The 15322-nt window shown below is 35.8% G+C and overlaps 1 protein-coding gene across 1 annotated transcript in view; it reads right to left on the reverse strand.

Moving 5' to 3' along the window:
- The window catches only part of SP100 (SP100 nuclear antigen), a 127220-nt gene that overhangs the window by 96163 nt on the left and 15735 nt on the right, over positions 1-15322 (reverse strand). Inside the window, exons 3-4 of the mRNA XM_011976033.1 lie at positions 3464-3626; positions 2222-2390 (exon numbers count right to left, since the gene is read on the reverse strand). Coding sequence (XP_011831423.1) covers positions 2222-2390; positions 3464-3626 — 332 coding nt within the window. The remainder of the gene's footprint in view (positions 1-2221; positions 2391-3463; positions 3627-15322) is intronic.

Below are 15322 nucleotides of genomic sequence, written 5' to 3' on the forward strand. Positions count from 1 at the left end.
ATGGAAACATTGTGAGCTATGTTACCCTCAAAATTGTCAGATGGCAGGGTAGGCATATATCAAGTGTAAGGAAGAAACTGGGGAATTTCCTGGGGAGAAGGTCTCAAGTCCTAGAAAGATTCCATTTTTTTATAATCAGCCAGGTGCAGTGGCTCACACCTGTAATCACAACACTTTGGGAGGCCAAGGCAGGAGGATTGCTTGAGCCCAGGATTTTGAGACCAGCCTGGGCCACATAGCTAGACCTCATATCTGAAAAAAAACCAAAATTAGCTGGGTGTGGTATTGCACACCTGTGGTCCCAGCTACTCAAGAGGCTGAGATGGGAGGAACACTAGAGCCCAGGAAGTTGGGGCTGCAGTGAGCCGAGATTATGCCACTACACTCCAGCCTGGGCAACAACAGATTGAAACTCTGTCTCAAAAAAACGTAAATAGAAAAAAAGTGAGAAAACCTCAATATCTTTAAAGATGAGGCTAGAAAACAGGAGAACGTTGTCTTAATTGGGTTGGGGAGGATGAACAGTTCTCAAATAAACATAACAGAGGACACAGGGGCAGCTTGTGTGAACTTCAGGGTCTGAGAGTCAGCAGCATCTCCCTGAGGGTGGGTGGGCTGCTGTGCTGGATGGGGTGATGTGTGGTGCTGTCTCAGGTCAGTGACAGTGATCCTCAGGGCAGGTCACCCAAGCACCAGGAGCGCCAGAAACTAAGACATGAGTTGAGGGCACTGGAGCTAGGAAGGGGGATCCCTGCAGTCCATGGAGAGGAACAGAACCCCTGAGAATGTGGGCAGTAAAGATAGCACCATTCCCTTCCATCCCCACAGCCTGGACCATCCTGGTTACAAACATTGACTTCAAATTTGTGCCCAGGTATTTGATTTCCTTTTATTCCTTTTCTGACTTGAATATTTGCTATAGAAATTATTTTATTATTAATCTAGATAAGGTTAGTATTGATACAAATCAATAAGCCATATGCAACTACTGCATACATTTCTTTCCTTGTTCATAAACCTGTAGTATTTCTTGATTGCCTAGTAAGTAAACTTCAAATTCCTTAGCTTTAAATTCCAGACCATTCAATATCTTCCTCCAGTTGATCTAAGTCAGCTCCTATGTTGCTTCTCACTCTCAGATTTAGCCAAATCTAATTTGTCCTGTTTTGCAGACATGCTTTCAAACTTTTATTCCAGTTCCCATAGCATCCACCCTCTTCAGGGCGTGTGCCAGTTTCTCTTGTGATGTCTCCATCTCTTATTTGGAGAACTGGATTGAGATCAAACTGTGTGGGAATAAAAAGTTTTCCAGGCAAGTAAAAAAATTGTAGGACGTCTTTAATGTGTACCATTTTAACAGTATAAATTACTCATTCTCAGGAAAAAGGTCAAGAATAAAACCTTTAGTTTGGTATAGCACCAAAAATAGTCCCTGGCAGAGTAATTGGTTTTGTCATTGCTTAATTAATCTTTGTTTCATCCCTTTTGGATAAAGGGTTAGCAAAACCACTTCTACTTCACTGAAGGCAAACTTGACCCAGGGTTAACTTTCTTGCTCATATTCTGAAAACCTAATAAAGATAACCTTTTTTGCAGTGTTACTGGGCAAACAGAGGTTAGAAATGACCCATGACTGGTTGACTGGGACTATGTATGGACAACAAATACCTGTGGGGAAGCCATAGTTGTGGTCTTCCTTCAACTGATAACTCTTGTAACTCAGTTTGCTCCTGTAACTCAGCTTGCCCATATGGGGTCCTGAAAGCTGTTACTATGGAGTTGTTACAAGAGACATACACTCCCATAGGCATGTGGTGCTGAGCCAAGGTGGATCCTGCACCCACAGCTAAGTTGTCACTCAGGGCAGGTAGTAGTCAATTTGGTGGACTGCTATGTAGACCACTGCAAGGGCTCCCACTGAAGAGAAGAAGCTGCCCTATTGGGATTCTGTTTCTTACTTTATGCTCTTCTAAGTAAATCTGATGCCAGTGTTGCTCTGGTTGTCCTGTGAGTCCAAGTTGCCAGTGAATCCGACATCCAGGTGCTTGTTTTACCATGACCATAAGCCATGAGCTTTGAGAAGACTCATGACATGTCTATTTTGTTAACTACTCTATCCCCACTGCCCAACAAAATGTGTCACACATGGTAGGAGCTCAGTATACACTTATTGAAAAAAATCGACCCTGGAAATCAAAAGGTAGATAATAAATCTAATTACCATTTTTGAAGCTTTCATAAATGTGAATTAAATCGGGGTATTCCTGCAGGTTGACCTCGCTGAACAGTGCTTCCAGAACTGGCAGGCTAAACATCTTCTCCAGTTCACTGAGAACATTGTACACTACTCTCTGTACAGGGACCAGGTTTCTACAAGAATCTTGAGAATCCTTAAAAAATATTGAATGGAGAAAATATAAATACAGACTTCCAAGTTACAGAAGAGCTCTAGAAAGGAATTCTATGGTTACTGTATTCTAATTTCTCTACATAAGTATTTTCATGTGAAGTTCTATAATTTTTACTTATTGGTATAGCCAGTAATGAAAGAAGTAAATCCCTTCTCCTTAAAAATACCCACTGATGAGCCTGATTGCCTCACCCTCATTTACATTAGATGCAAAAAGGGGCAACTTGGAAGGATAAAAGTGGGCTCAAAGTCCTTTAACAGCCTGATCCATATGTTTTTGGGATAGACGTAGCAGGCAATTGATGAATGGCTGTTTTGTTGGCTGGACAACCCCTGCTCTTCCCCCAAGACTGATTTGGCCTGAAGGGCTCAAGGAAACCAGGTGACCGTTCTCCCCTTGCTGTGAACTTGGCCACAGAGGAAGCATATTCATAGCCAGAGATGACTCGCTGCTCTGTATCTCCAACAGGGCCTATGGGTGGAATTTATCCATAGTCCAAGACTCCAGAAATGCACAAAAAAAGGAAAGAAAAAGAAAACACATGTGTTGGAGAAAGAATAACAAGCATTTACCTCCAAATTTGTCCTCTCTAGACACCAATTCCCTGTGGGTTTTAATGTTCTCAGATCTAGGTATTTTAAATTGATGTTAACTGGAAGAAAATGCGGTGCCAATTGCTATTTCAAGTAAATCAGTTCATTAAAATTATTTTTAAGTTCTAGTTTATGTTATAGTGTATGAATTCTACAAAACACTGTACATTTATGGAGAACACCTGTTTCTATTCCAGTTTCTCCAGTACCATTGACCCCAACTCCAGAGGGCGCCATGGAACACTATTCCCTCAGCTGGAAGCAGGACCATCTCCGGTGACCTCTGCTTCTCCCCTCCTTTTCTACTTTACAGGAACACTTACAGAAATACTTGAAAAAGTTCCCCACTCATAGGAAACCTGTCAGCAAGTTGTACCCTGAAGTTTTGGTCTAGGATATCAAAGCATAACTTACTTTGGGGCTGGCTTACCAGATTGTGACATAATAAACTTTACTCACTTCAAACATTTTATTTGTGATGAGTTCACGGTCACGGAGGCCCTCAAGGAATGGAAATGTCTTTTTTATTGCATTTGAAATCTCCACCTTATGTCTTTTGAAGTGCTTGAATACAGCGTCACAGAGAAGTCTCTCATCTACATCCTGGTCTTCTGTGAACATCCTAGGGAAAAAGGACACTATGTGAAAATGGTTGTCAAGATTCTGAGATGTTTGTGGAGACTGTAAGACTTTACATATAAAAGACAAGCTACAAAGAACGAACACATATAAAATAGGTGATACTCAGTAGAGGCCAGAATAAATGGAATTTAAGCAACAAAAAAGATGTAATAGAAGAAATGGAGGTTGTGAAAAACTAATATAGAGGACTGAAAAAGTTCTGCCTAAACTGAACAAAGCCATTGTAAAGATACCTTCACCTAACCCTATATGAAATCTTTTTTGAAATAAAAATTAAATTCCTACAGAATCTAGATGGAATAAGCAAGTCATCCACAGAGAAATGAAAAACCATGGAATAAAAATAAAATCTAACCTTGAATATGCATCTTAATTAACAACTGAGAGAAAACAAATCTGAGAAAGATAAAAATAAGATGTCCCTGTCTAATCTGTAGCTTTAAGAAAGAAATAAAATCCTATATCATATCATTAATTCATAAATAATACAATGCAGTTTAATAATAATAATGATACCACATTATTAAGAATTTCATGAGAATATCAATGATATCTCCTAGAATGTCTGATTCTACTTTCTGTTAATATAAATATCTCTGTATTATTGTTACATATGGTAAACCATTTTAGGCATCTGAATTTCAGAAATTGCTGTTGTTTTCTGTGAAAGTAATTTTAAAGTTGAATCTCTAATTCTAGTTCTTAGTTGATTATTTTATTGCTCTGATAATGTTTTAGTCAACGTCTCAGTATTCCTTAATATTATGAAAACTTATGAGCCCTTCCTTCCCAACCAGAAGAGAATTATTGGCACTTTCCAGTATCTAACATGAGGCAGGAAACAATAATGTTACATTTTTGTTTTGAATTTCTGTGAAAAAAGTTTCTGGTTAAAGATCATTAAAATAGGCCGGGCGCGGTGGCTCAAGCCTGTAATCCCAGCACTTTGGGAGGCCGAGACAGGCGGATCACGAGGTCAGGAGATCGAGACCATCCTGGCTAACACGGTGAAACCCCGTCTCTACTAAAAAATACAAAAAACTAGCCGGGCGTGGCGGTGGGCGCCTGTAGTCCCAGCTACTCGGAAGGCTGAGGCAGGAGAATGGCGTAAACCCGGAAGGCGGAGCTTGCAATGAGCTGAGATCCGGCCACTGCACTCCAGCCTGGGCAACAGAGCGAGACTCCGTCTCAAAAAAAACCAAAAAACAAAAAACAAAACAAAACAAAACAAATCACTAAAATAATAACAAAGGAATTAGATTCACAATGACAAAAAGAATGGCAGAGAACAATAAGCAGATAAGAGATTTCAAATAAAATCTTGAAGGTGAAAAGTGGTCAGAAAAGTGCTAGTTGCAATAGTAGGTAGGGGATGGATGCTTTCAGAGGTTAGGAATCATGGTGCCCTACAGAATTTGTAAGAAACAATGGAGATTTGAAGGGAGACACAGAGCCAAAAACTGATGTGTTATTTGAGAAATGAACAGAACATGTATGCCCTGCCTGTCAACCCACATGCTGACCACATGCAGCCAGGCAGCCTCTCAGGGGCAACCAATGCTGTCATTTTTTTACATCATATGTTGATACTGCCTGCTACTGGATTTCGTACAAATGGAATAAAAGACATATATGCTTTTGTGTCTGCCTTCTTTTGCTTATCAGTTGTGTTGATGTGTTGAACAGTAGTTTGTCCATTTTTGTTGTTGAGTGGTATTGTATTGTGTGAATCTATCACAATCTGCTTATTCAATTTTCAGTTCATGGCCATCGGAGTTGATTCCATTTTGAGACTACTAGAAATAAAATTGCTGCTCTTGCACAAGTCTTTTCGTGGCAAGATGTTTTCACTTCTCTTGGGTAAATATATAGGAGTGGAATTGCTGGGTCATTGTGTAAGAGTACTGTTAATCATTTTAGAACCTGCCAAACTGTTTTTCAAAGACTATCAGAGAGAGCGTTTCTAGTTTTAGCCATTCCAGTGTGTGTGATGTGATATCTCATTTTAGTTTTAATTCATATTTCTTTAATGATAAAATGATGTCAAGCACACTTTCATGTGCTAATTGGCAATTTTTTTTTTTTTTTGTAAAGTGTCTGTTCAAGTCTTTGGCTCATTTATATTATTCAGTTTTACTTATTGATGGGTAGGAGTTTTTAAAATATGTTATGGATAGAAATGTTTTGTCTGATGTATATATTGTGAATATTTTCACCCAGTCTGTAGCTTCTCTTTCATTTTCTTAATCATGTCTTTTGATGGGAAGAAATCTGTAATTTTGACGAAGTCCAATTTATTATTTTTTCTTTTATGATTAATGACTTTAGTGTACTATCTAAGAAATATTTGCCTACTCAAAGGTCATGAAAATATTCAAAAAACAATTTACAATATAAGCACGGGTTTATATATGTACTTTCTATGCTATACCATTGATCTATTTGTCTACCCTTATGCTGATAAGAATTTGCCTTAAATATCATGGCTTAACAATGGTCTTGAAGTCAATTAGAAAAGATTGTCTTGGATTTTCTAGATTCTTTGCTTTTGTACATATCTTCTCAAATCAATTTGTCAATTTCTATAAGAAAAGACTTTAGAATTTTTTTTGGATTTGTATTGAACCTACAGATAAATTTGAGGAAGCTGACAACAATATTGAGCTTCCAATCTGTTAACATTGTATATCTCTCCATTTACTTAGATGTCTTTAATTTTACCCAGCAGTGCTTATAGTTTTTAGAAGTTATGTACATCTTTCCTTAAATTTATTCTTCTCCAAAAACCTATTGAAATAAAAAATTAAATTTAATTAAATTTAAAAAATAATAAATTTATTCCTAGTTATTTTATTGTTTTGGTGTCACTTTAAATGATAATGCTTTTCAAATTCCTCTTTTACTGTTATATGAAAATATAATTGGTTTGAAATGTATTAACCATGAATTTATGGCATTACTAAATTCATGTATTATTTCTAGTAAATTATTTATAGATTTCCTTTGTATTTTAAAGAAAATATCTATATCATCAACAAATAGACTGATTTACTGTTTCTTTCCAAACAATTATTTTCTTTCTTTGGTCTTATTTCACTGGTTAGGAGTTTGAATACAATGTTGAAGAGAAGTGGTGAGAGTGGACTTCCTTGCCTTATTTCCAATTTCAGGGACGAAGCACTTAGCAGCACCATTAAGTGTGATGTTTGCTATACCTTTATACATATTCCTGCTTCTTTCTTTCCTTCCTTCCTTCTTTCCTTTCTAAAAGATTTGAAAATAACTACTGATTGAGTGAAATCAGACCTTATAAAACTTTATGTAACACTGAAAATAAAAATAAAAAGCGGACATAGTTTGCATTTTTTAGAGAGACAAAACAAGGAAAACAATGAGTTGTAAAAGATAAAACAGGAAGTCCTAGCCCAAGCAGTCAGACAAAAGAAAGAAATAAAGGGCATCCTAATCGGTTAAAAGGAAGTCAAACTGTCACTGTTCACCAATGATATGATAGTATCCTAGGATATAGATCTGATAAATGAATTTAGTAAAGTTTCAGGATACAAAATCATTAGTAGCACTGCTATACACCAACAATGATCAAGCTGAAAATAAAATCAAATCCCTTTTACAACACCTGAAAAAAAAAAAAAGCAAAACAACAACAACAACATCAACGACAAAAAAACAAAACACCTTAGGATATACCTAACCAAGGAGGTGAAAGTTCTCTGTGAGGAGAACTACAAAACACTGCTGAAAGAAATCACAGATGACACAAACAAATGGAAACACATTCCATGCTCATGGATGGGTAGAATCAATATTGTGAAAATGATCATACTGCCCAAAAGCAATCTACAGATTCAATGGAATTCCCATCAAAATATCACCATCATTATTCTCAGAACTAGAAAAAGAACCCTAAAATTCATATAGAATCAAAAAAGGGCCCACATTGCCAAAGTAAGACTAAGCAAAAATTCCAGAATCTATAAATAACTTAAACAAATTAGCAAGAAAAAAATTCAGATAATCTTATCAAAAAGTGGGCAAAGGATATGAATAGACAATTCTCAAAAGAAGATATGCAAATGGCCAAGAAATACATGAAAAAATTCTCAACATCACTAATTATCAGGGAAATGCAAGTCAAAACCACAATGCGATACCACCTTACTCCTGCAAGAAAAAGCATAATTAAAAAACAAAAACGTGATAGATGTTGGTGTGGATGTGGCAAAAAGGGAACACTTTACACTGCAGGTGGGAATGTAAACTATTGCAACTGCTATGGAAAACAGTATGAAGATTCCTTAAAGAACTATCATTTGATCCAGCAATCCCACTACTGGGTCTCTACCTAGAGGGAAATAAGTCATGATACGAAAAAGACATTCGTACACACATGTTTATAGCAGCACAATTAGCAACTGAGAAAATGTGGAACAAGCCTAAATGCCCACCAACCAATGAATGGATAAAGAAAATGTTATATATAAATATATATATATATAAAAATATATATATATATATCACATATATACATACATACCATGGAGTACTCCTCAGTCATAAAAAGGAATGCAATAATGGCGTTCTCAGCATCCTGGATGGAGTTGGAGACCATTATTCTAAGTGTAACTTAGGAATGGAACCAAGAATCATTATCTTCTCACTTATCAGTGGGAGCTAAGCTATGAGAATGCAAAGGCATAAGAATGATATCATGGACTTTGGGGATTCAGAAGAAAGGGTGGGAGGGGAGTGAGAGAGAAAAGAATACACACTGAGTTCAGTGTACACTGCTTGGGTGATGGATGCACCAAAATCTCGGAAATCACCACTAATGAATTTATCCATGTAACCAAAACCACCTGTTCTCCCCAAAAACTATTGAAATAAAATAAAGATAAAGTGGAAAAAGTATGAAAAATTATTTAAACAGAATGTAAAGGAAAAATGATATTGAAAGGCAATATTAATAATATTGAAAAAGAATCATCAATATTGATGATATCAATGTTGATTGGAATCGAAGAGAATCCAACTAAGGACACAATTAGGACAAAATGACACAAAAAATGTCAAAATCGAAAATCAGCAAGTTATGGTATGCAATTGTCAATAAAACAAAAAGCAAGACTGTTCCCATTTAACGTCAAATCAAAATTCAAGAAACAAGTCATGAGACAAATGTTTTACGGACATTGAAAAACAATTCACCTCCGGTTTTTGACTCTTTACATAAAAATGGACAAAGTATACAGGCTCTGGATAAATTAATAAGAATGATTTAATATTTAATCTTATGACTTAAAAACAGAGAACACTGCTAGGCATGGTGCCTCATCCTGGTACTCCCAGCACTTCAGGAGGCTGAGGTGGGCGGATCACGAGGTCAGGAGTTCGAGACCAGCCTTACCAACATAGTGAAACCCCATCTCACTAAAAACACAAAAATTAGCCAGGCGTGGTGGTGCATGCCTGTAATCCCAGCTTCTCGGGAGACTGAGGCAGGAGAATTGCTTGAACCTGGGAGGCAGAGGAGGCAGTGAGCCGAGATCACGTCTCTGTACTCCAGCCTGGGTGACAGAGCGAGACTCTGTCCCAAACAACAACAACAACAACAACAACAACAAAAACGGGAGAACACATATTTCTCAATATCCTTGAAATATATATCAATATTCAGCATAATCTTAGCCACAAAAGAAGTCTCAAAAAGTTATGATCACTAGAGGTGAAACAGACTTCATAAAGAAAATAAATTACTTAAGATTTTAGAAAACAAAAGAAAGCACACTGTGTTGGATCAAAGATGAAATAAAACTTGTAGTTAGAGGTTATTTAGAACCAAGAAGAAAGAGAAAACTAATGACAATGAGATTGAATGAAACAAAAAATAGTTCAACTTTAGAAAGTCTCTATAATATTCACGAATGGGTTTAAAAGGGAATTTTATAAGTCCTAGCAGCTATTTTTTTAAAATTAAAACTCTTTCTGAAATAAAAACGAACACAACATGAAGTCTCTAAAATCAGCAAATGTTTTAGTAAACATTAATGGTGAAATTTAAATAGAAAACAATATGGGGATGTCTACCATTACCACCATCTTTTACATATATATGTGTGTGTGTATACACATATACATATGTGTTCACATATACATATTTTAGAAGCTTTAGCTAATGCAATAGGATACGAAAATAAAATAATTGATAGAAATACTAAAATAGTGTACAATACGTTCTATAATTATATATGTAGGAAACCTAGAGACCTAATAAAATTCATAAGAACTAGAAAAAAATTTACTGAGGAGTATATATTAGTCTGTTTTCACACTGCTATAAAGAACTGCTTGAGACTGGGTAATTTATAAAGGAAAGAGGTTTAATTGACTTAGTTCAGTGTGGTTGGATAGGCTGCAAGAAACTTACAATCATGGTGGAAGGGGAAGGGGAAACAAGGCACCTTCTTCACAAGGCAACAGGAAGGAGAAGTGCCAGGTGAAGGCGGAAGAGCCCCTTATACCGTCAGATCTCATGAGAACTTACTCATTATCATGAGAATAGAATGGGCGCAATTGCCCCATGATTCAATTACCTCCACCTAGTCTCTCCCTTGACACCTGGAGATTATGGGGATTACAATTCAAGATGAGATTTTGGGTGGGGACACAGCCAAACCATATGAGAGTATGAATAGAAAATAGATATATAAAACTTATAGTTTTTATTTGGAATGACATACATTGAAAAAAACACTCAGACTCAATAGCAAATACAAATGTATATATTTATAAACATCTGAAAGGTATGAGACCTATATGAAGAAAACTATAAAAATCTTATTGAAGAAAATTAAATAAGATCTAAATAAACAGAGATTATGAAAGGCCTCCAATTACAAAAAAGGTAGTAATTTTAAAACATCCATTATTCTGAAATTATTATGTAAGTATGGTGCACTTGCAACCCGGAACCCCATTAAAACTGGATAAAATATTCCTGCATTAGTTTGCTAAGGATAATAACCTGCAACTCCATCCATGTCCCTGCAAAGGACATGATCTCATTCCTTTTTTATAGCTGCATAGTATTTCATAGTGTATATGTACCATATTTTCTTCCTCTAGTCTATCACTGATGGCCATTTAGGTTGACTCCATGTCTTTGCTATTGTGAATAATGCTGACTGCATGTCCTCACTTATAAGTGGGAGCTAAATGACGAGAACACATGGACACATGAGGAGGAACAACCCACACTTGGGTCTGTCGGAGGGCGGGGGCTGGGAGGAGGGAGAGGATCAGGAAGAAGAGCTAGTGAATGCTGGTCTTAACACCTGTGTGATGGAATGAATCACACAGCGAATCACCATGGCACACTTTTGCCTATATAGAACATCTGCACATCCTGCACATGTACCCCCGAACTTAAATAAAAGTTGGAAAAAAACCTGAATCAAATAATGTAAATATTTAAATGACAGAACAAATATCTGAGTCAGACAAGAAAAATTTGAGAAGAGAGTAGTTAAAGGAAGATTTCTCTTAATAGGTTAAAATGTTTTTTAAAAGCAATACAGATATAAAAGAGTATAGAAAAGCATTTTCAATATATACGACAAAGGATTAATATATCTGATATTAATGCGCAAAGACTACAGTCTATTAATAAAAAGCAACAAATAGCCCCTCCAAAATGGACCTGAACAGGCAGCTTAAATATGAGGAAATGAAAATGTCTAATAAAGATGTGAATACATAAAAATTAAAACATCAATGAGAAACTATTGCTCACCCATTAGACTGGCAAACAGAATTTCATTAGCGACACTGTGTCACACGGGAGAAGATTCAGAGAAACAGACACTTACTCATCCCTGGTGTGAGCATGAATTACTACAGCCTTTTCAGAAAAGATTTGGCAACATCTACTAAATTTTAAGATATACTACAGACTGACCCAGCAGATCCACTTTTGGAATCTATCCTATAGAAATAAAAAGACAACATCCATCTTATAAAAACAAGAACTGCAGAACTTTCAATGCTCCCAATTTCTTCAAGAGTGAAAGACAGATCCTTACACTGTTCAAAGGGTCTGAAATGATACATCCTTTGCTCCTCTCCTTTTGCTCATGTCTGTTGGGCCACACTCACCTCTGCTGTTTCTTGACTACACCAGAGATTCTCCACCATTAGGGACTTGATACTGGCTATTTTCTCTGCTTAGCACAGACACATATATCTATGTAGTGAACTAACTCCCTTGTCTCGTTTAGATCCTTGCTTCACTATCACCTTCTCAATGAGGTCTGCTTTGACCAACCTATCTAAAAATCACAATCACAATCCCCCTAGCATGCCCCCATACTCCCAAGCCCCTAATCTGCCTCTATTTCTTTTTCTCATGCCCTCACTACTCCCTAATATGCCAAATGAATTACTTATTTACTTATTGTTTATCATATTCTTTATTGTCTCTTTTCTCCTCAAAAATATATATGCCATGAGGGCAGAGGTTTTGTCTGTTTTGTCCACTGATTTTTCTTGAGTATCTGATATATACAAGGTGTTCCGTAAGTATTTGTTGACTAGATGCTCATAAATGCAAAATTTTTGTTGAAGCATTTGTTTTTACCAGGAACAATCCCTCAACAATAACATATACTCCTAAACCTGAAAACAACCTAATTGTCTATTCAGCTGACTGGTTAAGTACATTACTGTAAATATACACTGTTGAACTATTACATAGCTATTTAATTCCAGTAATTTGGATAGATGGTCTTAGTTTTGTTGTTCAATGAAAACATCATGTTTAGATCAATATATTATGATCACATATTTATATAAATTAAAAAAGTCTTTCATTTGTATATAAAATGCAGAATAAATGTTAGGGAAGACATGGAACCACTACACCCCAGGTGTTAACACTGGCTTAGTGGGCAGTTTCAGAGTTCTAACCAGGTCCCTTCAGATCTTTCTTTTACCATTTTTTAGGTAATATCCAAGAATAGAAATAATAGAGTAAACAGAATAAGACTTTTGAGTAAGTATATTTAATAACCCCATAACTTATTATAAGTTATAATAATAATATTAATATTGAATAAGTTATGAATAACATTCAACCAACTAGGAAACTTAGACATTTAAAAGTTGAGTTTGTAAATTCAAAAATAAAGGTAGGCAAAATAATAAAACATTTAAAAATAAATTGAACAAACAGAATGCAAGACTTGTAGGCTGAAAATGGCAAAATGTTGCTGAGACAAATTAAAGATCAAAATAAATAGAGATGCCCATGTTCATGGATTGAAAGACTCAATATGTTTAACATGGCAATTCTCTCCAAACTGATCTAGAGACTCAATATGATTCCTATCAAAATCCCAAATGGCCTTTTGCAGAAATTGAGAAGCTGATCCTAAAATTTACATGGAATTGCAAAGAACCCAGAATATCCAAAACAGTCTTGAAAAAGAAGAAAAAAGTTGGAAGACTTATACTTTGTGATTTCAACACTTCTTATAAAGCTGCATGAATCAAGACAGTACTGGCATAAATATATACAAAGATCAATACAACAGAACTGAGAATGCTGAAATAAATCCTTAGGTTTTTGGTCAACTGATTTTCCACAAAAGTGCCAAGGCAATTAAATGAGGAAAAGATAGTCTTTTCAATCAAATAGTACTAGTACAACTGGATAGACACATGCAAAAATATGAAATTAGACCCTTACCTCACACCATATGCATAAATCAACTCAAAATGGATCATGGATCTAAATGTAAAAGCAGGGATGGCTTTATGGACATTCATCCTGTGCAGTCACAAAAGACTCTGTGCTTAGTTTAGTGTCTGCTTTCACTGTTTTGAAATCCTTAATAATTTTTGAACAAGGATTCCTCCCGCCATTTTCATTTTTCACTGGGTTCCCCAAATTATGCAGTAGTCTTGTAAAACAGCAAAAATGATAAGACTTTTGGAAGAAAACACAGGCAAAAATCTTTGTGACTTTAGGTAAGACAAAGAATTAGCTACAACAAAAGTATAATCCTTAAAAGAATAAATAAGTTAAAATTTAACAAAATTTAAATCTTTTGTGCCTCAAATATACCATAAAGAGAAAGAAAAGATTAGTCACAGTCTGAGAGAAAACATTAGCCAATCATATTTTTAATAAACTACTTGTATTCAGATATGTAAAGAATTCTGACAACTCAATATGAAGACAAGCCAATTAAAAATGGACAAATGATTTGTCCAAAAGGCATGTGAAAAATAAAAACATGTGAAAAGATGTTCAGTATCATTAGTTATTAGAGAAAAGCAAAATCAAACCACAACAAAATACCAAAACACATCCACTGGAATGACTACAAAGACAGAAAATAACAAGTTTTAGCAAAGATGTGGAAAAACTGGAACCTTATACATTGCTGTAAAATGGTCTTTTGGAAACAATGTAAGACAGATTTTTAAAAAGTGATACATAATGCTACTATAGAACCCAATAATTTCACTCCTAAATATCTACCTAGAAATGAAAATGTATATCCACACAAAGGCTTGTATGCAAATACTCAAGACAGCATTATTCATAATAGTCAAAAAATAAAAACAATCCAAATTTCCATTGACTGGCAAATGAAAAAAATACCATTGATAGAGCCATATAAAGGAATACAATTCATCAATAAAAAGGAATGAAATATAAATACATGCTAAAACATGGATGAACTTCAAAAATATTACATTCAATGAAATAACCCAGATGTAAAAGACCGCATATGATCCATTTACATGAAATGTCCAGGAAAGGGAAAACTACAGAGATAGAAAGTATATTGGTGGTTGCCTAGGGCTGAAGAATAGGAGCAGGAATTGATCCCAAATAGTCATGAAGAAGCTTTTAAGGGTAGTGAAAATATTCTACACTTGGATTGTGATGAGGGTTGCAGAACTCTGTAATTCCGTTAAAAATCATTGAGATACACACTTAAAATGGGAGAATTTTACAGTATATAAATTATACCTCATTAAAGCTGTTAAAAAATAAAGTTGGGTGTGCAGAATAGACTCAGTTGAAGAGTAACTTAGTAAGTCACATTTTTCTTTCTGGAATATAGCTGGGGGGAAAGATATGGAAAATGTGAAGAAAGAAGGTTTTTCTTTTGCATAAGATGTTTCAACATTCTGCCAAAGGGAATTCCAGAAGAGAATAGAAAGAATGAGAATAGGGAAATCAAATTTAAAAAAAGTTTTCCAGAGCTGAAACTAGAACCTTAGATTTAAAAGGCACATCCAGGATGGGATGTCACTAAGATGGCAGAATAGGAGGTTTCTGGCTTTAGTCTCTCTCCCAGAAAGACTCATTAGCAACTATCCATAGACAAGGATGCCTTTGTGAAAATTTCAGAACCCAAGAGAGGCTGAACTACCTCCCTTGGACCACAAAACCTGAGAAAAACCACATTAGAAGGGTAAGAGGAATGGGTCCTCCCCCAGGCTGGCACAGTGCCACACCAAGAGGTTTTCCCTGAGCCTAAGGTTTCTCTAGTGGGGAGCCTAAGGAGGACACCCAGCTTCCCTGGCATTCTGGGCTGCTTCTTAGGAGGCCCAATTCTGTCTTGCCTCATGGGAAACAAATGG

Source organism: Mandrillus leucophaeus, unplaced genomic scaffold (genome assembly GCF_000951045.1).
Source record: "Mandrillus leucophaeus isolate KB7577 unplaced genomic scaffold, Mleu.le_1.0 Scaffold1616, whole genome shotgun sequence".
In the NCBI taxonomy this organism is placed as follows: Eukaryota; Metazoa; Chordata; class Mammalia; order Primates; family Cercopithecidae; genus Mandrillus; species Mandrillus leucophaeus.